General features: G+C 38.0%; 1 protein-coding gene across 1 annotated transcript; it reads left to right on the forward strand.

Moving 5' to 3' along the window:
• Positions 1-558: 558 nt before the first annotated feature.
• Positions 559-27240, forward strand: LOC123971245 (regulator of G-protein signaling 21-like). The gene is made up of 6 exons (XM_046049956.1): positions 559-620; positions 5090-5198; positions 17305-17372; positions 23747-23808; positions 25773-25939; positions 26181-27240. Exons 1-6 carry the CDS (start codon positions 559-561, stop codon positions 26355-26357), a joined length of 645 nt encoding a protein of 214 aa, XP_045905912.1. The 3' UTR covers positions 26358-27240.
• Positions 27241-27498: the final 258 nt, after the last annotated feature.

Here is a 27498-nt window from a genome sequence, read left to right on the forward strand (position 1 = left end):
CTTACCGTAGTGTACACAAGCAGTACATTTGTAGAACAATGGTTTTTTGAACACAAGACTGAGTTGGGGTTCTGGCAGGGTCCGCCAGCCGCTCCCCCTACATAACCGGTCACTTGGACAAACGCTCCCTTCCCCAGCAGCAGGTCAGCTGGCAGTGGGGCCTGAACTGATCCGGGCGGAGCGTGTGTCACCTCCTCCAGGTGCAAAGACAAATTTCTTGAAGCAGCAACTTCATCCGTGGAGGTGGTGAATTCAGTGAGCTGTTCGCCATTTGCTGTACAAAAAAAAAGATGCTGCGGCAGGGAGGACACTGCTATTTATATGGTGCACATGTATCGGTAGCGACATCCTATGTGGTCCGCCACATATACTATACAAGATTCAGTGGGCGAGTAGGTAAGGACACCTGGCAGTAGAGGCAGTACCCATAGAGTCCAGAGGGTGGAACCTCTGTGAGATAGAGCAGCCTTCCATTTGTGTGGCCTAAGGTGTTTGTGGGCCACTGGTGTGTGTCGCGTGGAAGATTATGTCACAGTAGTTTTGTGCGGTGCCGCTGTAATGACGAGCTACATTGAGGGGGACTATATCTGCAATGGAAAACGGAAGACAGGGCACGAAAAGTGAGTCGAGTAGAGGTGAGTTGAGCTGGGACTAGCAATGGGTCTAGCAAAGTGCTATATTGTTCCTGCCAAGCGGCTGAAAACATTTTTTTGTGGTAGGTTATGTTTGTTTTAATGTGAACATGAAACAGGTTTGGGCTCAGTCTGGTTTATCTTTCCACCTAAAAATCTGACAGGTGATGTTAGACTTGTTACTTTGTTACAGTGATAATGTTGATTAAACTGAACTAACTTTATCTTAAAATAAAACATGAGATGTATGCTACTAGTTAACTATAAGTACGGTTAAAATAAACTTAACATTTAAATTTAAAAAAACAACATAACGAAATCTAAAGTATCGTACTAAAATGTGCTCTGTTTGATCGGTACTGCAAATATTACTACAACAGTAGATCATTTCAGGTAACATGTCAATTATTTCATGTTCATCATTCTTTTTTATGACTGACAAATGCTGCTACAGTAATTGATTAAAAAATAATATATATACATACATACATACATACATATGTGTATGTGTGTGTGTGTGTGTGTGTGTGTATATATATAGACATCTCGTACATTCATGTGCCACAACACATCTCAGCAGTAGAGATAATAATTTAATCTACCTCTAATAAAACTCTTTGAACCTGCCCACTCCATCAATTTCCTTTGACTTTGGGTAGCATAGATCAGCTGCTGAGTATAAAAAGGTTGTCTTGCCAAATGTTTTAAATCTGCATTCAGTTGAGCTCCTCCTAGTGGAATGTATGTACCCAACCTGGCAAAAATAGTCAGCAAGATACTTGGGCATGAACTATCTTCAGTACCCTACACAATTTAATCTGGTCCATCCTGTATTGTACCCTAAACCAAGTAACTCTCTCCAAAATGAGAGGAATCCAAGTGAGTGGCCACTGGTAGCCTCAGAACAATTCTGACAAGCGTGTTCTATGGCGACTGAAGTTTTGATTGCCTTTGGAATACCATCACACCAACCACAACAGGCATAGTCAAGGTGGCATTGAATTACAGCACCAGCCAGTATTTCTAAATCCCTAAAGTACAAAAATGTTGTGAACCTTATAGCCAAGAAACATCATTATTATTATCATCATTAACCTTTGCAAGTACCTTCAAAGCCATGCACTCTCTAGATAAATGATTAATTGCTTATTTGCTGCACCCTAACATCACCTTCCTGTGCAGTGTTTGTAAGTATATTAGTTGTTTATATTACATTTCTGCCTCCTATAGCTTGTTAGTTGATTTGCTGCACAGAAAATGAATGCCTTTGTTTATGTAAATGTCTGTATGAACAAGCTTTTGAAAATTTGGGATATTTTCATTAATGAATACAGCAGGATGAGCGTTAGCAAGCTTATAGCCAGCATATCCGAGGGAGTTTGGCAATCATTCTCCTATCAGGGGGTGATCTAGCCACTGTGACCAGATTACATGGGGGGAACCCAAGAGGCTGCCTTTATAATTACTTTGCTGATTAGAAAAATAAGAGCCCTCTAACAAGCTCTGTCAATCAAGCATGCACTGTTTTCCACAATGATTATGTAGAGAAAAATATTGAGCCTTTTCTGTGTTATTATACAGCCTGCAGATCTCGCTGAATACCTAAAGGTTGGCCAATTTACCAGTTTCACAAACAAAACAACTGAAATACATAAACCCTGTGCATTCATAAACATTTCAGCTTCAGTGAGTCCATCACCCAACACACATGTTAAGAAGAGTGAATGTAATTGTGTTTGTCTCTGTGTGTGTAGTGGGAGAGGGGTGTGTGTGTGTGTGTGTGTGTGTGTGTGTGTGTGTGTGTGTGTGAATGTAATCATGCATGCATGGGTATTTGCATGTGTTTTAGCCTGTGTGTCCAACACAGTCTAAACCAAATCCAACAGACAGTGTTTGTTTATTTGTGTTTACCCCATTGTGGTTCGCTCTCATACTAATCCCTATCTGAGGACTTAGTCTGGTCTGTTGTTTGGGGTGAGACTCCAACTTTATAGCAAAGCTTGGCAGGAAGGAAGGAAGCCTCTCGCTCTCCTGCTGGCATGTCATTGATGCATGCCATTAGGCGCCATGTGCCACATTCTTCAACAAGCACATGCAGCTTTTGAGAAAAGGCACCAAACAATGCAGTACAAATAAGGGCCAACCTGGGATGGCATTCATAATAAGGACAACCAGGCGCTCAACATGCGAGTGACTGAGCTGTGTCTGCAATTCACAGAGGGCAAAGTTTGGTGGAGAACCTAAGCAGGTTGTTCTGTACAGCATCCACCCAGCCATCAATCCACTGTCAGCAGCAAACAGCTAATTTGTGAAAACAAGGAATGACACTGGTATTTACCATAATAGTAAGGTACAACCTGGATTACTCACTGCATGTTATGATTAACCAAACACCACTGAGTATTATATGTATTTAGCATAGACCATTACTGGCCTCTTTTCACTCCTCCTCTCCATTTTTGTTCTACATTAAATGACCCATCAATTGAAATATCAAATCAGCCCCCAAAGCACACACTCATGCACAAACACATTCACATACACACTTAGTTCTCTCTCTGTGTGCACACGTTGGATATAAATAGCAGCACAATGATGCTATACCCTTGAAAAAGAGGGTCTTCAGAAGCACAAGTGACAAAAAGAAAAAAGCTGCCATCTTCAAATGGCATTGGAAGTAACATGTCGCCCATTGCAAAATTCATATTGTTTTGCGTAAGGCTATAACACCCTGGCAAATAAACAAATCAAAAGAAGACAAAACAAGTGGCTGTGATGAAATTGGGCTGCAATGACACGTAATTTAGCCCGAGTGGAGCACTGAGAGATGTGAAAGGGACTGCCCACCCCTACGTTTTCATCCTCTGAGACAGCTATTGCTACTGCAGTGCTTACTCTGGGCAGTGTGGGTAGAAAAAAATGGAAGAAATAGCTGCACAAGAGAAAGAAAGACTTGTGCTTCTGATTTATTCATAGACAGCCTTCAATTACAGTATGAAAGAAAAGTAACAGAAACCATTCAACATGTTAAAGATGATACAGATAAAAGATTTCCCTTTCTATATGCAAACTAATCACCATTTTCATGATTACTTGAGAAGGCATGTGAGGGAAGCTTACATCTGTTTATTTTAAGTGTACTTTTCACATCTGATAGTTATGGGTGCATAGGGGGAACAGATACCCCCTACGTGAAAATAATTTGTCAGGATTTGGGTGTAAGCAGTCATAAAGAGATACTGGCACACACTCACTGGTGCTTGCTTCCAAAGTTAATGTTCTTTAAGAATACAAAAACTTTGAAAGATTGGAAAGCTGATGAAGCTGCAGAGAAGATGGCTTCGGTCGAAACAGGATATTGAGGCAAGGCAGGTCAAGTTTAGTTGTATAACACATTTCAGCAACAAGGCAATTCAAAGTGCTTTATATAAAACATAAAAGCAACATAGTGCAATATAAAAAAGACATGTAAATAATTTTTTTCAAGGTTAAATAGAAAATGGAAACAAGATAAAGCATTACAGTAAAATTTACAGTGCAGTGTAAGCAGAGGTCCAAAATCAGAACTCGCCACTCACCAAATATAAGTAAAAAAGTCAGCCGCCATAAGCGGGTTACTGAAATAGACCTAATTCAATGAAAATGAGAATGATGTAAAAAATGATCAGTACCCCTAGTATCGCAAATCATATCTCAATTGCAATTTCAATCAAAATAATCACAATTACATATTTTATCTAAAAGCTCAGCCCAGCTGAACGCTGCTTCTCCATGTTTAGTTTTGACTCTAGGGATAGAAAACCTAAGAGGTCTGGATGGTTTATAGTGTAGCGGAAGATTAGAAATAATTTTTTTTTGCCCTAAACGATTCAGCGCATTATAAACAGCAAATCAGCGCAAATCAACAGCAGAATTTTAAAAATAAATTATTTGACAGAGAGGAAGCCATTGTAAAGACCTCAGAACTGAAGTGATTCACGTTTTTGGTGTTCCGATGATTTTTTAGGGAGACCTGTAAAGACACCATTGCAGTAGTTGAGTTGACTAAAGATAAATGCATGCACAAATTTTTCCAAATCATTAGTCCTTTAATTCTTTATACAGTATCCAGGTGATAGTAGACAGACTGTAATTGTCTAAATGTAGCTAAAATTCAGGTCTGAGTCGATGACTACACCATGATTTCTGGCGTGGTTTGTGGTTTTTCAACACTGGCAATTGAAGCTGAGCACTGACTTTTATGTATTCTTCCTTGGCTCCAAAAACAAGTACTTCAGTTTTAATAAAAAAATTATAATTAGTAATGCACTTGCTAAGTGCTTGCATGGGATTATAGCCCCTGGTTATGTGGTTATGTAAAAGTGTGTCCTACGCTCTTGTCTTAGCTCTCCCTATTTCTCCCTATTTTAATATTTTTGACACTGTATTCCATGTACACCTGTCCCCTTGCCCCTTAGATGTTATCCCAAATTCCTTATAGAGGTCTTGCCTACTCTGCGCCCCAGTCTACTCTTCATTGTCAATCTCTCTCTCACCTTGGGCTGTGTTCCTGATGGCTTTAAGACGGTGAGCATCCATCCTATTTTAAAAAACTGCCCTTGATCCAACTCATGGATGGAAAATATTCTGTCCTGGTCCTGATCACTTAACTGCTGATTCCTATACTATTGACCACTCTATCCTGGTATTACATCTGAAAAAGTGGGTTTGTATCTCAGGCTCTGCTCTCAAATGGCGCTCATAATGTGCGACAAACTGGACATTTAGGGGTTGTCAAAGACAACCTCAGCAGCCCCTAATCTGAGTTCCACAGGGTTCAATACTTGGCCCCATCCTTCTCTCACTCTATGCTACGTCTAGGCACCCTGGTTAGCCAGTTCAATTGCATTTCCCACCACTGCTATGCTTACGGCTGTATTTTTTAGTTAAGCCACACAACCTGGGTAACACTGACTCCCCCTATTAAGGAATGGATGTCAATCAGCTGCTTTCAGCTAAATCCAGACAAAACCAAAGTTCTTCTTATATGTCCTAACAAGTTAGTCTCTGATGTAAACCCCTGTATCAGCCTTCTGGCCACCAACATCAAATCCTTCTCCTGTGCAAACCTGCTTCTTTCAAATCTGGAACCACTGCAAAAAAATCAGATCTCACATCACACCAATCCTCTCATCCGTGCACTGGCTCCATGTACACATTGTACAGAAACACAAGGCCCTACATACATTTCAGAACTTTTACATCCTTAATCCACATCTAGCCCTTTCATGCATGGCGTCCACATTTGTGGACAGTTATTTTAACTCCATTTTGGGTTACTATATCATGGTTATGTTCTCCAAGTCATTTAAGGACAGTGTCAGTTGATTGATAGCAACATTGTAACAGTGGTTACTCTCTTGTTTTCCAAATATTTATTGCTTGATGACCTCATCAATCCAAGATAGCCGATTGTGATGGCCATGTGCTAAAAGCCTCAGGCATATCTGTGAAAAACTTTTATTCAAGGAGGTCAATCAAGGTTAAAAAAAACAGTAGTATGTACAGTAAAGTATTATTAACAGGTTTATGTTTTAATTTAATTAAAATTTAAAATAAAATGTAATAAACCAACTGTCCACATATGTGGACATCATGCAACAGTGGAGTCAGATTGCATTAAGTTTGATTTCTGTTACCTGCCAGTCTATCTATTCAATTCAATTCAATTCTCACATACTGTAAAGAAATCAGTTTTAACTAGAACTATGTAATCTGTTACATGTTGGATGTTGATATGAAAAACTGAGATGATTCAACATGAAGTTAGATACGGAAAACAAAATGCTTCTGGGTCTCTGCTAGGGCAGCAACTAACGACTATTTTGACAGTCGATTAATCTATCGATTATTGAAACGAATAATCGACTATTCGGATTATGAATTGCAAAATTACACAATGTGTCTTATTTAGCTATCAGCTTTTAAATTAAATTTGAAGTTGTTTTAGGCATGTGCTAATTAACAGTCAAGACAATAAAATAAATACTGCTTTCAAAAATGCATCTTTTAATGAATGTTTCTGCTGCAGCAACAGAAAGTTCCTCTGAAATCAAGTCCTGATCTCAGCAGCTGATCTGCTGTTTAGTGACTGAGCAGTTTACACGCCAGTGCTGCAACACACCGGGACAAACTGACACCATATACAAAGAAAGGAATAATGTCATGCATTACATTTGCCGAATTTACAGGGGGGCCAATAATTATTATAATAATTATTAATTAACGATTTTATAATAGACAGCGTTTCACAACATTTATATATTTTCCCCTAACTCAACAACTCAAAAAACTCTGAGGCGGATTAGCCACCGCCTCACGCATTGACAGGAGAACTGTTTTCTCTTCTTTAGAAAGTATGAAATTATCCGGTGTTGTCTAATCTTGCGCACTCTGCAGCAACATGTTCTCCAGCTGGGAACGTCGCCATGAGCGATGCATCATTTATGATTAGTAAAGTCAGGGCACATCTGGAATGTGAACGCGACTGTTGTGTATCATAAATGTGCTACTCTCAGCGCCATTAAAAATCAATCAAATTGTCCAAGGCAAACTGTATAGAAAACGTTACAACTTATAGTGTGAAGTAACACGGCTTTAATGCAAACCAAGGTCTATTATTTATACCGTGCAACTTGGCTTCCCAATGAGTGGCTGTTAGGGGCTGTAATGTAGTATAACAAGTTTTCTCTTAATTACTATATACTGTACGTATGCTGTTTATTTTTCCGTATCTATATCCTGTGCACCATTTTGTAAGTTTGTTTTAAAAAGTGCTATCTAAATAAAATTTGACTTACATATTGTTTTTGGTGGTGATGTCTTCAAGGACAGCCTTACATTTCACAGGCAAGACATACTGAAGCATAAGGAGGTGTCATTCAGAAGTGATATCAGTAACAGATCTCATTAAAGAGAGATGTAGTTGTATTTTAGGAAAGTCTTTTTTGGTAACCATACTCAATACCATCAAGACACTTCATCACATTGATGCAAAACAATACAAAACAAACAACTATAAATCTTACATTCCACTATTGCAATTTGTCCTACAATGGCCAAATGCAGCCATATATATTAACTAGTTATAGCTATATACTGCAGCTACCTTTTTAAAATAGTATGGCAAAATCTCTGACAGCAGACAAGTGATCATACTTCCCAACCATAGGCTGCCATGTTTAAACTGTGCTAATGCTTTAGCATACACAATATTAAGTGATTGTAGGTCACAAGATTCACAGTAAACAATATCATGTATATCTAAAATTACTAATTTTTAATGGTATACACTCAGATGTCACCCACCACCTGCATTGGTCACTGATACTTCAAACAAGTTAAAGTTTTATACTATTTCTTAATGTAATTTAAATTATTTTTCTAAAATAATAAAATAATAAGAGTACTATAGTAAAATATCAATTTAGTTTTACAGCAGCTACAAGCTCTTACCCTGTGTATGCATAATTTTTAACATGAGTGCTGATGTCAAACTGGGACACATGGAAGATTCTGATTGAATTGATTAAATTCTTTATCACTCCTCACAGAAAAAATGAGGATTATTTAGAAGTATTAGTTCAAGTCAAAGTGGGTTTCACCTAGATTTTATGTCCCAGACACAGACACACAGACACACACAGCCAATGGTGTAGTGTTCCTTCCTCCAGTTCACAACATGCTTCTGACAATAGAAAGAGAGAATATGATATATATATATATATATCATACTTGTCAACAGTGTGCAAACTAGCACAGTTCGAAGGAGCTCACTCTTTTTATTACCCTGACAGACTGTGTGCTGAACCGTTCATAGCGGCAAGCATGTCGACCTGGGGCTGAATGTGAATATATCAGGCATTGTTTTATTATTATTATTATTATTATTATTATTATTTTATGTAGCCATTTTGCTATAATTGGGCTTCACAAAACTGCTGCGGCATGATCCATGATGATACAGAAAAATAGAAACGAATGGCAAAAAAACATCTTGTCAATATTTTAGAGACCCCCCAAAAATTTCACAAATCATGTTTTTAGGGGAGCTTATGTCTTATTAAGAGGAGCTAAGCTCCCGCTGGCTCCCCCGTAGTTCGCACCATTGGGTCAACATTGAGTTTGAAAATAGGAGAAATCCAAACTGGGTCAAGTATGAGGTTACAGCTAATGTTCTACATACTGCCACCTGCTTTAACGGAGGGGAACATGGCAAACATTTCAAATAAACTATGTCCAACAGGGGTTAGTTCTTGAAAGTTTAAATATACGGAAAATATTTAAATGAGAGGACAGCGGGAAAGAATGGTATAGTAGGACAATCCCGGGGAAAACGGGAGGTTTGACAGGATGATTTATATATGTACATACTGTATATCTACTGTGTTTGAACCACAACATTGAAGCTTACATTATAACTGGATGGAAATTGACCCAGCTACTGAATAGGAACACAGTGAGACAACAATTCAAAGTAACAAAAGGCTCCATTTATTTCCCTTGTTAATACAAGCAGCTGAAGGCACTAAACTCCAAATTAAACTGAACAAAACATTTCATAATATGTGGACATACATTTATCTATTTTTGATGAGCCAGTTTGGAATTGCAATACAGTTAACAGTCCTGAGCTCTTCATTTGTCTGCATAACCTCCATTACCAGAGACTGTACTATATTGTAATGAACAAAATGAAAATAATATTTTTTATCCTTATCTTTTTTGAAAATGCTTGATTTTCCCAGTGTCTGCTATAAAGACTGAAAATGGAGTTCACTCTCAGAGCCTGGATTTAGAGTGTTATTTCACAAGTCTTGTTCAATAATGGGTCATTGATGAAAACTCAACAATTCCTTACACCTATTCAATTATTTTCGGGTAAATTGTTTGAACAGCAGTGTAAGAAAAACTCACTGTGCCCCAAGGCAGAATAAATAAATAATGCTGAATTTACTAATGCCCATTTTTGAACATCTAAAAAACAGCAAGATAGTGATACCGTACATCTTATTGATAAATATTTAGGCTTTAATTGTAGATTAATTACTCTTAATTTCATAAAAGTGTGGATGGGAAGTTGTATTGGACTTCTTTCGTTATTATTTAACAGTCCAGACGTACAATTGGCTGCTTTTAACTCTGAACTTCATGAAATAAAGCAAGAAATGAGAGATGAGACGACCTTAAATCAACTTGTGTCCCCTGGAGATTTATGCCACCATCAGAAGATAAAGCTTACATGGCTGAAACAGCACAATTTGTATGCAAAACATAACAGTAATGGATAATTCTGGTTGCATCATTAATTAATTTAGCCGCACTACATGCTGAAACATCCTCATCTAATTTCTCACCAGTCAGAGAGATTTTTATGTATTCTAGAAGTAGATTGGTGTTTGGCCATAGCCTTCAGAATAATAGCCCTGCCTTGTCTCCTCTCCTTGTTCAGTTGTTACTGAACTAATTTTCTATTCACACACTCAAGAAAGTCTTATCAGGGAAAAGTTGTAGGATCGTATCGTGGTACAAAAGTTTTAATGATGAAAGTGCCAGTAGCAAATTGCGACATGATTCACTGGTGTCTGCGAGAGGCTTTTTGACAGATGAGACAACCATCAGAAAGAAAAAAAAGAGAACAGACCGATTCAAGTCTGGCAACAGATACAGTATGTACTCAGAAGGAAGGAGGAAATAAATGATCTTGGTGACTTATTAATTGTGCCTTTACGGGGGGGTGGTAAGTTTTAAGAGTCCTTGAAATTTCAAAATGTACAAAAACTCCAATATAGTTTATAGTTTATTCTATTTATGCTGCTGTATTATTCATGTTCCTGCTAATGGAATTAGTTTCCTTAATGCAGAGTCAGGCCTTTTTCTCCTAGACATCCATCAAACTCATGCAGATGATGAGTAAGACAAATGGACACGCTTACATTAACTATACATAGACACCATCAACCAATATTAACACGTGGCACTGTTAGATAAACAGTTGCCTAATTGCACTATTCCACAGCTCATAAAGACTCTCGGTATCCATTAACGTGAGGTAATTAGTAGTCATTTGCATCATTAAAGACAAAACAATAGCATAATCGTTTATGACTACTCAATCAGAGGATAATTACCTAGTCTTGATCTGCATCTTCAGGCTGCAGAGATGCAAAAAAATGCAAAAGAGGGTGGGGAGTCTTTGTTGTTTGACTGAAGAACAAGGGCCTGCCTCCTTTTCCTTCCCTGCTCCCCCACAAACACACTTCTTCAGCTTTAACAAACCCTGAAATTTGGCTATTTAATTGCTGCTGGCCCATTTTTTCTTTCCCTTGTTTTTTGTGGGAAAAAACGAAAGTGCACAACAAAGTTGATCCTTTGTGTTGTAGTCTGTAAGACTTTGTCTGCAGAATGGCATTCCTCTTTGTTGGGTATAGGAAGTGAAGATCATTAGCTGCCGAGAAGACATAATGAGGGGAGCAGTGGAAAGGGAATATTGTATTGTGCGTGTGACATGGGTGAACATTCAGTGAGTGGATGTTTTGAATGATTGTGCATGTATATATCTTGGATGATTTTTTTTGTTGTTGTTGTACTGTATGTATGTTTGTATCTTTCTGTTAGAAGACAAACCTGTACAGTTTATGTGTACATATTATTGCTTAGATAGTGTGTACCATATGAATAGGTCTGAATGTTGTCCAGTTGAATCTTTCTCAACTACATACTGCGACTGGCATTCATCTGTTTAATAATGGTCAGTTTACTAGTCTTTGGGATTACTATTTAGTAAGGATGAGCAACCCATTATCTGAATCTGTTCAACCAACAAATATCTGTATCTGTATATGGACGTGGACAGGGCGGGGATTAAAAAGGACATGGCTGGGACTAACTGGAACCTGAAACTGATATGGGTTGATAGGAGTTGAGAGAAGTTGCTATATTTATTAAAAAACAATTTACAGAACAGCCTCAGAATTGAGCTTCAGTACATGTTTTGATAAAAATAATAAGAACTACTAAAGTTTTTTAAATAAAAGTTCTGTATGACACGTTTTATTCTGACACCAGATACTCACTCAACCCTACTATTCAGCCTGTGAAAACAGTTGTGCATCGTCTTCGGTGGTTCTGGGGGAGTTTTAAGCAAGAATGTTATTGGCAAGTAAATACCAAGTCGAGAATTGAATCGTTACTATGTTTAAATTCAAATACCACTAATTGTATTAGTTTAGTGTAGTTTATTTTGTTTGTGTGAATTTATGTGGTTTGAATCCAAAGTTTGAAATTTAATATAATTTATAATTTTCAAATGTAAATTCCAGTTGTGCAATTTCAAAAATATGACTTTTTAGGGTTCACAAGGGTTCAGATGAAACATGCATTTAGTATTTTGAAAACGATATCGAAGATGATCAGATTTACGATTGGTGAATTTTAGACACCAAAAAGCAAAGGTTCCCTTTAAACTCACCAAAAAGCATTATGTGGGCCCAACAAATGTGATAAATGCATTTTCCTGCAAGATTTTCCTTTTTGTGTTGGAACATTTGATTTATTGATTGCTGTTTGGATGCAAAGAGAATGTCAACACATATAGCACACAATGATTCTGAAAAAGTGGATTTTGCCATATTTTTTCGTGTACCTGGTAGGCTGGTGGAGAACCAGGGCAGAAAGGGGAGCTCCACGCACATCATGCCCACTTCCCAGCGCCTGTCTTCGACCTCTGTCCACACACTTACCCCAGCTTTTATGGAACTGAAGTGCTAAATACCCAAAGTACACTTTTGTACTATTGTCAGGCTCAGATACTTCTTTCTCCTGCCTAAACAAACCAGTTCCTTGAGTTTTGCCAGACAGCTGCTGGACAAAATCATAGCCTCTTTCTATTGTCTCTGAAATCCACATATCGAATGCCTTGCAACCGAGGCTTGAATCTGTCATAAATCTTACTAACATTTACTTTATTACATGTTTTGATGTTTTTTGATGTTTTAGAGATTTTTAAATGGATATATCTGATGTTTAATACGGAACTGAGCTGAGTTATTTGATTATGAGAAGGAGGAGATAAATTACTGGGAATAGGAAAAGAAAATAAAGTCCAAGACCTTTTCTTTCTTTCTTTTTCTTGCAAAGTCTGAAAGTGAAATACTAGATTGTAGGCATAATTCTTGTATTTGGCCATTCATCTCTGTAAACTAGACAAAAACACTCCTCACCCATAAAAGCTGCATTCTGTGCAGTTGCAAATTGGAGTTACAGTACCTTTTTCATGCCTATTCAAGCGCTGCCCACAGACTACAGGATCATTGCATATGCATAAAGATCAACAGAGAATTATCCCCCCCTCCCTTGACACAGACACACACACACACACACCCCACCTACCACCCTACACACCTGTACAGTGCAGATTCACTGAGAGCTGTCTTATAGCACCGCATGATGAATGTAAATGAAAGAATTTTCACGCATGCACAAACAGGAACAGACACACAAATAGACCTACACACACACGCCTGCTCACCAACTACAATCTATCACTCACACCACACACACCTCCTCTCCCCACACACATACAACATCTCCCCCACCCTAACCCAGATGGTCGGTCCAAGCTACAGAGCTGTGAAAGACTGAGGCCACAGAGCATCAGTCCAAGGGATTCTGACTTCCCAACTGAGCTTTTAACATGCCCAACAACGGCCCCCAGCCACTGCATATGATGCTATGTGCCAGAGGGAAACGGACAAAGAGAAAGACAGACAGACAGACAGACAGACAGACAGAAAGAAAGAAAGAAAGAAAGAAAGAAAGAAAGAAGTAAAGAAATGAAGCCAGATAGAGGGAGGGCAGACACAGAGACACAGCTCCCCACAGTGGAGCTGTATTGTACAGTCTACAAAACGCCTTAGGGAACTTTAAAAAGGAGATGTAAAAGCTTCAGCACCAGCACAGAGCTTTATTTACGTCATGTACAATTTAGGTTTTCACTCCTGCTCCTCACAGCAGCAGCTATAATTCAGTCAGACCGCCACCCTCTTTAATTCTCCATATAGGTATTATTTATTGCATTAGAACAGAATGGCATTACAACTAAAAAAAAATAGCTTTGTAGCACATATGTGGGCCCTTGAAATGCACTTTCAGATTCCCCCTGCAAAACTACGTTATTAAATTTGAATTTTTCATGTGCGTTGCTTCCTGTTTTTGTTATTGTCTTGACTTTTTATATCAAATGCTGGGCGCAGGGGGGCGGTATATTTGTAATTCAGCTGTGAGTAGGGCATGCCCTGTGAGTTTTCTGTCAAACGTAATGTAATTAGAGAATAGGGTTGACACAGCCAAACAGGGGTGAGGAAGGCTAATCAACTCTGAGTCACTCACCATCTGTAATCAGAGGGAGAGCAAAAGAGAGACAGCAAGAGAGACACACAGAGAGGGAGATTAAATTGATTAGAAATTGAAATCCCAGACCAAATGTTCAAAGAGAAGTTAATTATAATTAAATTGATCATTTTATTTAAATTTTGTATTAATTTCCCTAGTCTCTTATACTTGTCCTTGACCTCATTTATGAGTGAACTTTGCCAAAAGTACATACTGAGGCACATACCATCCACTGCATGGGCAAAGGTATTCTGCTGTTGTAAGAGCCTCCACTCTTCTGGTTTCAGGCTTTCCACAAGAAATTGGAATTTTGCTGCAGGGATTTGGCCCCATTCAGCCACAAGAGCATTAGTGAGGTCAACCACTGATGTTGGCCAATAACACCTGGAGCATTTTTAACCTAATTTGTAACATGCAAGCTGTGATTTACAACATTACATATAGTCCCAGCAATGAGGCACAAATATAATAATTAATACCTTTTCACTGTTTTTACAGGCGCACCAGATTTAGGCCTAAATGCATGTCACTGCATTATGAATATTGATGACCATAAACTTATTAATTGTTGTTTAGACCTATAAATTATTCACCTACATTTTTTTGCACATTATTTATGGCATTTGATATATTGATAATTAAAGTATCAGTGTTTCTGGTTATTATAATGATAGCACATCCAGTTAAAAAAAAGCAACGATTCATATTATGAGTTATTCTTTAATCATGGTCAGTCATGAATTTCCTCATTATAAATGTAAACATTTGTGGATCCCACTGGCATCAGACTGTTCAACTATTCAATAGATTCAAACAATTATTATTTTTCCTTGATATTACTGAAAACTTTGAGTTGGCGCAAGCCCTGTAGTAGTCACTGCGGATCTGCTGTATTTAAAAGTGTGTATTTGATCCCACAGAGGGGACAAGCAAAGTCAGATGAATGTGTGGAGAACAGTCAATCATATACCAAGTATGCATGAGCTGCATTGGCATTATTCAAATAAGAACTGCCAATGGTGAAAATACTCTAAGCTAAGCTGTTTCTGGGAGTCTCTGTTTCCAATTCAAATATTTATAAATGGGTCTTTTCTGAACCTTTGGTTATACAGTAGACCCTTTTATACTGGACTATAACGGGTGGAGGGAATATGGGGTCACTGGTGACAGCTTGTGACAGTTAAAACATTATTTCTTTCTGACATCATTAGAAAATATATATTGCAATAGGACTTACTTTTGCTCTTTAGACAGGAAGTCCCAGTGCAAAGTATGTGTTCTTAATTAGCTTACACAAGTAAAAAAGTCAACATACAGCAATGCACTTCATGAAAAAGCATTGTCAGCTACGTTCACGTTGTCAATAATACCTTAAAGCATTTGTGCCTGAATAAATGCAGTGAAACTGCATTTACAGGTAGCGTTTAGTAACTTGTTGTGAATCAAGGTTGTCAGTATGCTGTATAAAGCCGTCCCATGGCCTTCACCAACCACACACCGTACAAATGTTAATTTACTTGAACCATTCATGTATGTACTGTTTAATTTTCATGGTCTCATATGCAAAGGTGGGTTATTTAAAAAATACCTTGATGCGTAATTTCCAAACAGATGTTCTCCCCATCTATAAATGTTATATCGCATCATACCCATTGAACAATGTATGTCTCATAAGCAGGGTAACTGGAAATGTCCTTTAGCAGCTCACTCACTAAAAACTCCAATTTGAATGGAAGGCATCCGAACAACTTAGCAGTAATTATTGCGAAAACATTTCACATAGCTTCCCTGATTCAGTCACTTAACCCAAGGTCAGAATATATTACATTAGTTGCTCTTAAATGTTTACTGTCATTATATATAATTTACATTAATGCCTGGCCTTTAAAGCTATATTAATTATTTGGCTGCTTGGGACCAGCGAAAAAGGTGATGAGCATGTTAGAAAACAACATCCAGCAGACTCAGATCAACAATAGCATTAATTTGGAGTCATGTTTCTAGTGACCTGATGAAATGTTAAGTTCACTATTCACCTTCTTCCTTGTTCTATTTTTGTCTCCACAAACTCCTGGGGGAAATATCTGTCACTTTGGCTGCTAAAGGTTCTACTATTTACACAAGCTACCCGCTAACTTTGTCAGTCTGCTTTTTGTTGCTGGGAAGATAGCGTATAGTGGATTCATCACAGTTTTTGCTGGAAATGAGTAAACAAATGATGATTAACTGCACTGTAAACTTTGGCTGCTTATGGTGAGGCAATGATTTTTTAGCCTGGTACTGAATTGGAATCTGGCTTTGTGGACTTTTACCATGGCTGCTTACCACAGGCTAAAGGCAACAATTTCTTAAAAGTGTGTTTGTAGTCCATTTAACACATTATCAGATCTGTTTCACCAGTGAGAGTTGGAGTAGCATGAAGCTTAAGTGATTGCTATGGTTAACTTTAGTTTACATTAAACAACATTAAAACAATTTAACACAATATAAGAACAGTACCAAGCATATAGTAGCTAGGATGCTCATGCAGAAGTGGACAAATGAAATGGAGACAACAATGACCCAAGTTGTGCCTGATATCAGCCACCTTGTGATGTCTTACTGAGATAACTTCAGATTGTTGTACATTTAAAAAGCAGAGCTGTGTCTATGTATGCCTGCTCAGACAGTAATATGGCTCTCAGATGTAACAATTCCACTTCATCTCACTTTTACCTGGGCTTTCATTGGCTATCACTCTTTGAGCTGATTCTGTGATCTCCACACACAAAAGGACTTATTCAGTAACCTGCAGATGTCTGGTCATAAATATGAAACATGTTTGATGGGATCAGGGCAGCTCAGATGTGTGAGTAGTTCAGTCTGGTATTGCTTGAATATCTAAACCCCTCACACTCAGCTGTCGGGAAATCTTTTCCAACTAAACTAATACACGTCATAACCAGGTGTGTTACATTAAACATGTAAGTCTGATTCTTCCACAAATGAACACAAAGTTGAGGAAAATGGTAAGATAAACAACATGTTATTGTGTTGAGAAGACAAAAAAGCTGTTTTCCGTCATCGTTAAGTGATACGATGGCAGATAGGTTGCAGCTGAGGTAGTGATGAATACCACTCCGGGCATGTATCTGACAGGTTTTTGTGGAGAACATCATACTCTCAGCATCTCCAGTGGGGTCATTACAGATGCAAATCCCAGTCGCAGCAGTGTTTTATGACACCTGTTCTTGTTTTTCAGGACGGCCCCGGCAAGTGTCCCGTCGAGGACTTGCAAATCAAGATGGAAAACGAGAGATGGGCGGACAGGTAAGCCCGCTTAGCTGTCAGCGTTGTCCCTTGTCTCCCTTCACACACACACACCCCCATTCCTCCTGATCACAGCTCTACCATTTGTGTTCCCATCAGTCATTTTCATAGCCCCATCCCTCTCCCCTTGTCTCTTCCTCAATGTTAGATAGGGACATTTCACACCACCTCTGCCTGATACTTGAGCATCTGCTTCTTTCTGCCATCAGTTCTCTCTGGAGGGTTTGATGATTATGAAGGTTCTGTGTGAACTGGGTCAAAGAGCCCTCTCGTTCCTGTAAAGATGTCTGGTTAATGCAAAGGAAATATTGTGGTATCACCAGAGGTGAGTAGTGCAACCATGAAATGCTGAAGAATCCTGACATACCTGCCAAGCACTGCATGTGTGATACATTTAAGTGTCTAGAAGGCAGGAAGTGGATGGAAAATTGCTCTACACTGTTGTTATCTGCCTGAATCCCAAAGTGAGGTCGCAACAGTAAATATCGTAATAGCATAGATTTACCCTATTTATGGATTCTCTCTCTATGGATTCTCGTGGGAAAACTTAATACCGTAAAAATCAAGACAGTAAACCAAATAATTGGTAAAAAGTAAATTTAAAAAAGTCTATGGGACAATACTGTACTTAACGATTTACATCCAATATGTCCAGAATATAACAAGGTGGAAAGTGAAGGTGTCAATGTCAGTGTTTGGATAGGTGTGTTTTGCATTTTGCAAGACCTGCATTAACATTTACCTTTTTATTAACTGTAAGTAGTCTTTCCTTAACTTTACCCAGGTGTATAAGCTGCATGATTCCACCCATACTTTAATCATGGTTTATTTCCCACAACCAGGATCTTGTCCTTCATCAAACAAATAAGGACATCACAAAGTTTTACCTTTCAGCTTCACATCAAACTGCCTTTCTCTCCATAATTCATAGCCCATTGCTTTACACTTGACACTGGTCCCTCACTGTTCTTTTTAAACAGGAAACAAATCCCATTAAATAATGATTCCAGGGGACCTTTCATGAAATGGAAATACATCACAAAAGTATTAATAATAATTGTGGCTAACCCTGAAAAAAAGCAGCTGATATACATTTGGTCTCTCTCTCTCTTTCTCTCTCTCTTTATTTTTTTATTTTCATGTAGCCATGTGATTAAAAGGTGTCCATGGTCATTTTGTTCTCTTTACAAAGCAGTGTGCCTTTTCTTTTACCCTGTTGCATACATATTATTCACCTGTGCTTCTGGAGTGCCTACTTTGTTACATTCTCAAATTCAAGTAGCACTTCATTGTGTTTGTTTTTCCTGTAATAGTTCCTCTTTTTTTGCCTTTTTAGCTTATTTAAAATAAGAGTAGGCCTAAAGGGTAAAAGACCACCAAAAATCCAATATAAGTAAGTAAGACTGATCAGAGTCAAGACATAGTCAAAATAAGAATAAGTCTGACGTTCATACACCAAATTAAAAAGTCCATCTCAGTTGACTGAGATACTGCGCGTCCATAGTAAAAACAGTAAAATTAGCACCTATCTATATTAAATATCAGAGATATCAAAAACTTTAAGGGCCCGATTTACTAACATCCCGAATAAAGAGTATTAAGTTATGTCTGCATTCTAAAATATTGCACATACAATCGTAGTACCTGTAATGGGTGATCAATAAGAATTATTGCGTAGATGGCAACAGGAGCAAACACAATGGGGGTGACTGTATTTAAATTAGGGTTTTGCGTGTTTTAAAGGTTTCTGCCATGGAGAGTCGGGAGGGAAAGCAGCCACTGCGTAAAAACCTCGGTTTGTTTCATTCAGTGCGTCCCGAGTAGGCCTATGTGGAAATGGCTTTTGTAGAGCACAAAGGTCGATCCGAGCGTTATTAAAAGAGATTGTCTGGTATATGGGGGACTTCCTATTCATATTCGTCAACACCACTCTTGTCGCCTAGCAACATTGACAGCTGCAGTTGATAATTGGCGCACAGCTGGCTTAGTACAAATGGAGTCAGGCATGTTAATTATAATTTATTTTGTTTGTTTACTATATTTTAGAGGAAATGAAGATGCTTCACCATTCTGACCATATCACAAAATATAAAACAAATAAATGATGATGTATTATTATAGTTGAAGCTACCCAGCAGTAGGCTATATGAATTAATTTAAATGAGCTCCACCTTTACCAGCTTTAATGCATCAATAATTTTAATCCAATACTATAATATATATTTTTCTGTAATGGGCCATTCTGCTCTTAAACTGTTTAAACTATTATTACTATGTATTAAACTATCTTAAACTATTTTGATACTAATACTATTTGTAGCAGAGGATTTTTACAGTTATTGCTACTTTTACTCAAGTAAAATACCAGAATACTTCCAACGTTACCAAGAGATGCAGCGATTGCAAAGTTCTTCCTGGGGTCCATTCAATTATATGTTTTTTTATGTTTTTATGTTTTTATGTTTAAAATCAAACACTGACTTTTATATAACTTCTGTTTAAATTACAGCAGGTGAGCTGCGTCATGAAAATACATCAGCAGGTGAGCTGCGTCATGAAAATACATCAGCAGGTGAGCTGCGTCATGAAATTACGTCATTGTTGCTATTGATGTGGCCTATCAAAACGACTTCGACCACCGTGGTACAGAATGACAGTGGCACAGGTGCCTTTACTGTTGCTTTACCTGTCTGTGCTAAGGCCCGCCGTCAGGGGGGGTCAAAAGGTACAGATGACCCCGGCCCAAGGAGGCCCCATGTAAAGGTCTATGGTGGTTGACCCTTAAATGGGATCAAGTACAACACTTTACTTACTATCTTATCCATCCAGCCATCGTCAACTGTCTTATCCTGCGTACAGGGTCGCGGGCTTACTGTATTATACAAATAACAAATATTTTTGATGTATTTACATGATAAATAAATGTATTATAATCATTACAACATATTTCATACTAGTCATCTGTGTCTGCAGATGGTCTGAAGGGGCCAAATCAGCAGAGCAACAACGCAGGCTAATGTACAACAGAGTATAGGGCAGGTAGACTGGTAGAAAATATTATGAATGCTCATAAATGATGATGTTATTCTTGTCATATTGTGATTTTTTTTCTCAACATGTCAGAGAACAAAGATCGTCTGTGTGGGAGAGATTCTGAATGAGCAGAAAGTTTTGAACATGAGCAGAGAAACCGCTGAAACACAGGAGCTCCAGGAGTTTCTAACTTACAGCAGTATTATCAGGGCAGGGTTAATCAGAGCTGTGCCTTCCTGTTTAAGTTTACAATGTTTTGCTTTTTTAAATTTTCATTTAGGTTTGTGCGTTCACTAGCTTCAGAAAGTACAGTCTCCCCACCACACAAAGCAATAAATGAGGCTGTTTACTGTCAAAATGCAGAGGTAACATGTATTTTCAGTGAAGGGACTTTGAGGTTAAAAGCAAAGGGTGAAAGCTGACATTTCTGTTAAGCCTGGGCCTGCCTGTGCTATAACTCAACATGCATGGGCTTGTACCTGTAGGGTTTGTCAGGTATAAAGGAAAAGAAGTCTGAGAAGCTAAGGATAAGAGTGTGTTGTTACGTTCATATTCTCTCAACAGCTTGCGAAACAAACTTCAGTCTTTTTTGGCAACAGAAAATACATGTAAGTATGAGCTTCAAATTGTGTTTAAGCTTTGAGACATTGGACAAACTACTTGTCTGGCACTGAGGATTTTGATACTGTTGAACATTTTGAATGTTTTACTTCCCCTCCGGTCTGCCTTGTTCTTCGGTAATGACTGACTTTCTCTGATCTTGCCCAGCCAAAAAGCATGTTGCAAAAATAAAACTGGGATGGGTTTTGCGGATGGTTCTTTCTTGTCTGCGAGTGTGTCAGATGGGGCTTCTGTGATCTGTGCAGTTTTTATTGGAAGTTTCTCCCTCTGTGTTTCTGTGTTTCTGAGCTTCTCAGTATGCCTCCAGCTCTCTTTCCAATTCTTCCTTTCCTCCATAAGAAAACATGAAAAAAGGTCCAAAGACAAGTGAGAATTCTTTGAGCTTGACATTTTCTGTACTCTATATGATGCAATCCAAAAAACAAAAAGAAAAAAAGTGGCTAGTTTAAGATGCAGCCTTTCTTCTGATGCCTTGTCCCTCATGTCTGAGGGACCCTTTGATAATGCACTTAAAATTACAGTTCTAAACTGCACTGTCAAAGCTGGCAGATTTTAGCATTTTCATACAACATAGATTAAATACTTTTAAACAACTAGTTTTTTTCTACACAAGAGGGACATCAAACTTTTTCAGAAATTCTGTGATTTAGGAGGACAGTGCTCGGACAAGTGACATAAATCTATTCAAAGCTAAGGAACTAGAGGACTAAACATTTAGACCTCCGGTGCTCTGGCTTTGAACAATATTTAAAATCTGTTGCCAGTCTGTTGCTCAGCAGGACAAATAGCAGGTTTGTACACCTAGTGACAGATTTGTGTTTCAATATTCATCTAAAACAGGAATTGCACCAATTTTCCCTGAATACACCAATGTGTGCTTATTCAAGGTAGTGGTGCTGATGACTAGGGGGCAAGATCAGCCCAGTGCTACTTGCTCAATAACATCCATCCATCCATCCATCGTCAACCGCTTACCCTGCATATAGGGTCGCGGGGGCTCAATAACATAAGTGACAGAAACAAAATGTGTGTTGGTGACCGTAAATGTGTTTTTGGTAGACCCCCACTATGAAAACACAGTTACATTAACAGCTTGTGAATGGGTTTAACTGTTACCCAAGATAAATAAAGTTTAAGAAAGTAAGTAGCATCACTTCCTCGTTGAAAAGTGGTGCTCAGATACAGCCACCCCTCACTGTTGGGTTTAGTTGGACATTAGAAATGGTGTAGTTTTTTTATATTCATATGACTACAACACCTCACCGACACCTAGTTCCTCAGGTCTATGTTGTGAGTTTACACCATTTATTTATCATTTACCTAAGATAAGACATAAATGTGCAGTCCTTAAATGTACCTAATGTCTGATTAGCATAACATTCATTCACACAGTATATTTTAAAATAGGATTCAGCAGAATTCTGGTAAGATGCCACAACACTGAGATAAAAATGACATACTTTTCTATATACAGAAGCTCTTTCACCTGCCTGCTTACAATGCATATTTATATATGTCATAGACATATTCTTTACACTAGACGTTATCCCATCCACACATCGTTGTTAATTGCACATCTACTACAGCTTGTGAGTCTGTCAGTGCAGAAGTTGTTGTTTTTTTGCTCCACTTTTCAGCATGTTCACTTGCTGTAATTCCTTGTATTACATTCACTGCTCTGACTTATTCTTATTTGATTCTCTGCTGCTGCAACGACCCAGTTTCCCCACAGGGATCATTAAATTTTCATCTAATTTAGGATTTCCCGAACAAGTAAACTAATGACAAGAGGATACTGCTGGTTTGGCTGTTAGCTGCCATGCTGGCATACATCTACATTTTTGCAAGTAACAATTTAATTTACAGAATTACACGATTTTCAGTACTGGTCAGTGAACCCAATTTAAATACCAAACATATGATCTGTAAAATATGTTCTGTTTCAGATTATTAAGGTACCCAGCAATCTATGAAGGACTTAAAGTTAGCCCCCCCTCAACGAAGTACATTTGGCAGATACTTCTACTCCTTTACTGAAATAACAATTTGAATGCAGGTCTTTTCCTTCTAACATTACATTGTGGTACGAATTTAATTGAGGTTGCATTTAGTTCTTTTTCTTATGGCCACGTGAGGGTAGCAGTACAAGTTATAAATACAAGATTGACAATGAGACAATGACTCTTCTTTAAGCGCTGCTTTGGTTTCCACCAACTTTTGAGAAAAATAGTTTTTTTAGTTGCTTCACTTCCTTGACCATACATAACGTAAAAGAACATAACTTTTAATTTCCATTTTTATGATCTATTTTCATGTAACTGTGGTCCTGAGGGAACCCATTTCCAATGGACAAAACTGAGATAATCTGATAGCTGGTATTCAATTAAAAGCCAGTATCGGCTAAGATGTAAATTGTCATTAATTTAATCCTCTATGATTGGAAATATTGTAATATGAGATGGCTATTCATATTTTTGTAATAAAATCACAATATGATTGATTTATATCAGTTAATTAAAAAAAATTACATGACAAAAATAACCCTAATTAAACTTTAACAGAGAAATCATTAATCATCAATTACTCTGATGATTTAAGTAGATAAAATTTTGGATTTTAAAATTAAGTTATGACTGACAGAGATACACCTCTGTCCTTTACACAATATGCACCTCACTTGTTTGACAAGATGTACATTTTCTGACATTTTTGCTTTGCAGGGCTCCTGTTGATGATGTTCTGGCATGGGGGGTGTCACTCGACCATCTTTTGGAGTGCAAAAGTAAGCTGACTTATGGATTTACTCCTCTCACTCTTTTGTCAAATGCTCCTCACGCAATTCTCCGTACTCTCATTTCACCATTGCACTTCTCTGCCGCTCGGCCCCGCATATCATCTTGAATTACCTTCAGGCTTCTTTAGAGGGATCGAGGATATATTCTTCCTTCAAGTTCATCAAATCCATTTGGAGATATATTTAAGGAGGAGGACACTGGCAGAGATAAGAGACCTAATCTGAGCTGCCAGTGTAGATAGGGTGATTTCCAGCCTGCTCTTATTCATTTATAAAGCCAGCACTCACTGGCTTTTCACCTGACCATATTCCCGGCCTCTATTTGAAAATGACTAAAAGGGGAGATGGGTTCATTCTCTCTCTTGCTGCTGTCGTTCCTCTCTCATTACTTTACTAAAATGAATTCAGCTCATCTGTAATATTTCAGCCTGTTGTCTCCCGCATCAAGATTAACTGTCCTCCGGAAGATAAATATTGTCTTGCTTCCCAGTTGCTCCATTTCCCTTTGAAGAAATGCAGTGACTCATATGACAAATCGGTAAACAGTAACAGTAACAAAAAATAAATAGTTGTGTATGTGCCATTTGCAATCTGATGGCATTCATGTACCTTTATATCTTGTGTCATTTTAAAGAGTCAGCTCTGTTGTGATGGAAAACTCTGGTATGGACCGGGAGTGATTCGTAGACGGGAACAAGTGGCCTCTGGACAATATTTTGTTTCCTGTCAATTACTGTCAGAGCGCCAGCTGTGATATATGTAAAGCGATTAGTGTGACGCCGGCACTCGCAGTTAGCTGTTTGTTTGTGCTCCCAGAAGACGTGCTAAGTATTTTACACCTGCATTAGAATCACAGCTCCATGAATACTCCCGTAACAAAGGTAATGGGTGTGAGGAGAAGATAACAAAAAATATAGGTGCGTGCAATTATGTGATGCTGAGGCAGTGCGGCACTGGGATGGAGGGTTTGGGTTTGAAGGTTTTGAAGTTAAAAGTGCCTCCAGACATCCACCACAATACCTGGCAGTTTGCTGCTTCGTCTCTTTGTTCACTGACTTCTTTGAGCTAACAAAGAATATGTTGAGGAAGGGAGAATGTGAGTGAAAGATAACAGAATGGCTTAAACTTTCGCTAAGGCTTATTGGTCCTATGATTTTCTTTTTAAAAAATCCGGTTTTAAAAAAAAAAGCAGCTTCATTTAAACCTATTTTCACCTGATTTTATACCCCCGTGCCCACAAATATGTTATGTTCCCTGCTGCAAGATGGCATTTTGAAGTAAACAAGGTCTTCCTGTAACAAACACAAGGTCAGAAATGTAATGGTAATACAAAGTGGAGACAAATTGGGAAGAACAATTTGCTGATGATTACCAGAGTAGTAAAAAGGTGTTGAGCATTGGAAGCTTTTCTAACTCTCGCGCTAGGGATCAATATTTCTGACAATGTAAATACGTTTCAAAGCTTTCAGCCAGATTCCATGGTCTTCATCAGGGAGGAATCATGATGAAATGTGAGTCTGTTTGCTGAGAAAGACTGTGAATGGTCATTGCAGTGTATTTGAAAGGTCAGGAAAAGCTGTTAAGATTTGTTTGTCACAGATCCATCTTTCACTTTTTACACATGAAAAGAAAAAAAAATAGTAAAAGTAATAAGTAATAAAAGTAATAAGCACAATCAAGAACAGTAGTCATAATTATTTAGGGCTTGGGTTAATATATGGTTAGGGCAGTAAGGCATATGGAAAACCAGTTCCAGTCTGCGTGTTCCCCTGGAGTATTTGTAATTATTATTGTATATTTGGTTGCAGGCTAGACACACTGTAATTATGGTTTAAAAAAGGGAGGATTATGGCAGACTAACCAGGTCCTTAAAAACCTTGTAATTCAACTTCTGTTGAATGTCTGAAATGAAACCGTCCATGTTTCAAAGAGTTTCTGGTCCTTCTGTTCAGCAGGCCAGCTGGTGTTTGAGGACTTCTTAAAGACAGAATACAGCGATGAGAACCTCCTGTTTTGGCTGGCCTGTGAGAACTACAAGAAAAAGACCAGTGACACAGAAATGATGGTTGCTGCCAAAAGAATCTTTGTAGAGTTTGTCCAAGTTGATGCGCCTAGACAGGTATGGCTTTTCTAAAGTGAGATGTGAATGAAGTCAGACCTGTGTAACTTCAAATTAGCCTCAGTTGCAGACTTGCTTGTTGTTTATAGGCTAAATTCGCTTTCTTTTTTAGTGCTACACTGTTTTTTCTTTTACTATTTGAACACATAGTTAACTTTCTGAACAGGCATGAAAACATGAAACTATCTCCAAACAGAAAGAACTCATGAGTGAAATAAAAGTTGCTGTTTTCTGAACACAGATAAACATTGACTGTGTGACGAGAGAAGAAATCAGTGAAAATATCTCTCAGCCGGGGCCAAATTGCTTCAACAGGGCACAGAGACTGATATATGGGCTGATGGAAAACGACTGTTATCCACGATTTCTGAAATCAGAAATCTACCAAGCTCTCCTGGAACAGGCTGAAAGGCGATGAAAGCAACGTGAGGGGGAAAAAGCTCGTCCGACACCTCTCTGAATGATTGATTCTGCTCTTCAGTCGACTCTACTTAGAATCTCAGCTTAAAACAAACAACAAAAAAAAGACTCGTCTGTCACAGAAAGCAGATGTGAAAGGAGATACAGAGCTGTAGGTATAGGGACTGACAGGATCTAAAAGTCAAACATGATCTAAATAATGTATTAAACAGCTTTTGAAGTCAATTTTTGTTTGGATCGCTTTATATTGCACAAAAAAACCTGTAAATCAGATCAAAGCTGACATTAAGCTCTGAAAGGTGACATTTGTTTGGAATAACAAGTATCAAGAGAATATGTTTATACTTTGTTCACAAAAATGTATAATGTGTACTATTAAAAAAGGAATTATATTATATATTATATTCTGTTTCTGGGCTCTACTGTGTGAGCCATGAACAAAAATTGTCAACTGTCCAATATGAACCTCCACATGGTTTTTGAAGTGTGACATAATTTTGGTCTGTTAAAATTCAGTATGATTATAACTGATGAATTATTACGCAACATTAACATTCTGTGTGCTGGTAAAGAATCTAGAAACCTGTTATTATTAGCATTTCTGAATAATCACTTACAAGTAGTGTATTAGTCTACCACCCATGTCATTTTGTGTTTGTTGGAAATACAATAATGGTAACTTCAAAGCATCTCACCCCCTGTTCTTAAATAAGTTATTTTTGACAATAAATATTGTGTTTATATTGTGCTGTGTTGTTTTTGTTGGATACATCCTGCTGTGGCTGATTATGATGATTAACAAATGCACCATGCAACAGAAAAATAGGGGAAACATCCCCCAAATTTAGAACATGTTTTTTTCAATTCTTCAGGGCTTAGTTCTGCATTTTAGTGTTTTTGAGTTACAATTAAAAGTAGAAAACAGTCAGGGCCATAACCAGTATTTTAGGAATTCCTGCAGTGCAGCACCAACCCCATAAATACTCCTGACTATCCTGCAACTCTGTAATCACATTTTGTGATATTATGGTTTCTCAATTATATTTTCTGTGAATAAAGTTTTTTTCTCTCCACATTAAGGTCTATATGCTGTTTCTAAAAGATACTTTACTTTTCTGCATTCTAAAACCCATCATGTG

The sequence above is a fragment of the Micropterus dolomieu genome, linkage group LG05 (genome assembly GCF_021292245.1).
Source record: "Micropterus dolomieu isolate WLL.071019.BEF.003 ecotype Adirondacks linkage group LG05, ASM2129224v1, whole genome shotgun sequence".
In the NCBI taxonomy this organism is placed as follows: Eukaryota; Metazoa; Chordata; class Actinopteri; order Centrarchiformes; family Centrarchidae; genus Micropterus; species Micropterus dolomieu.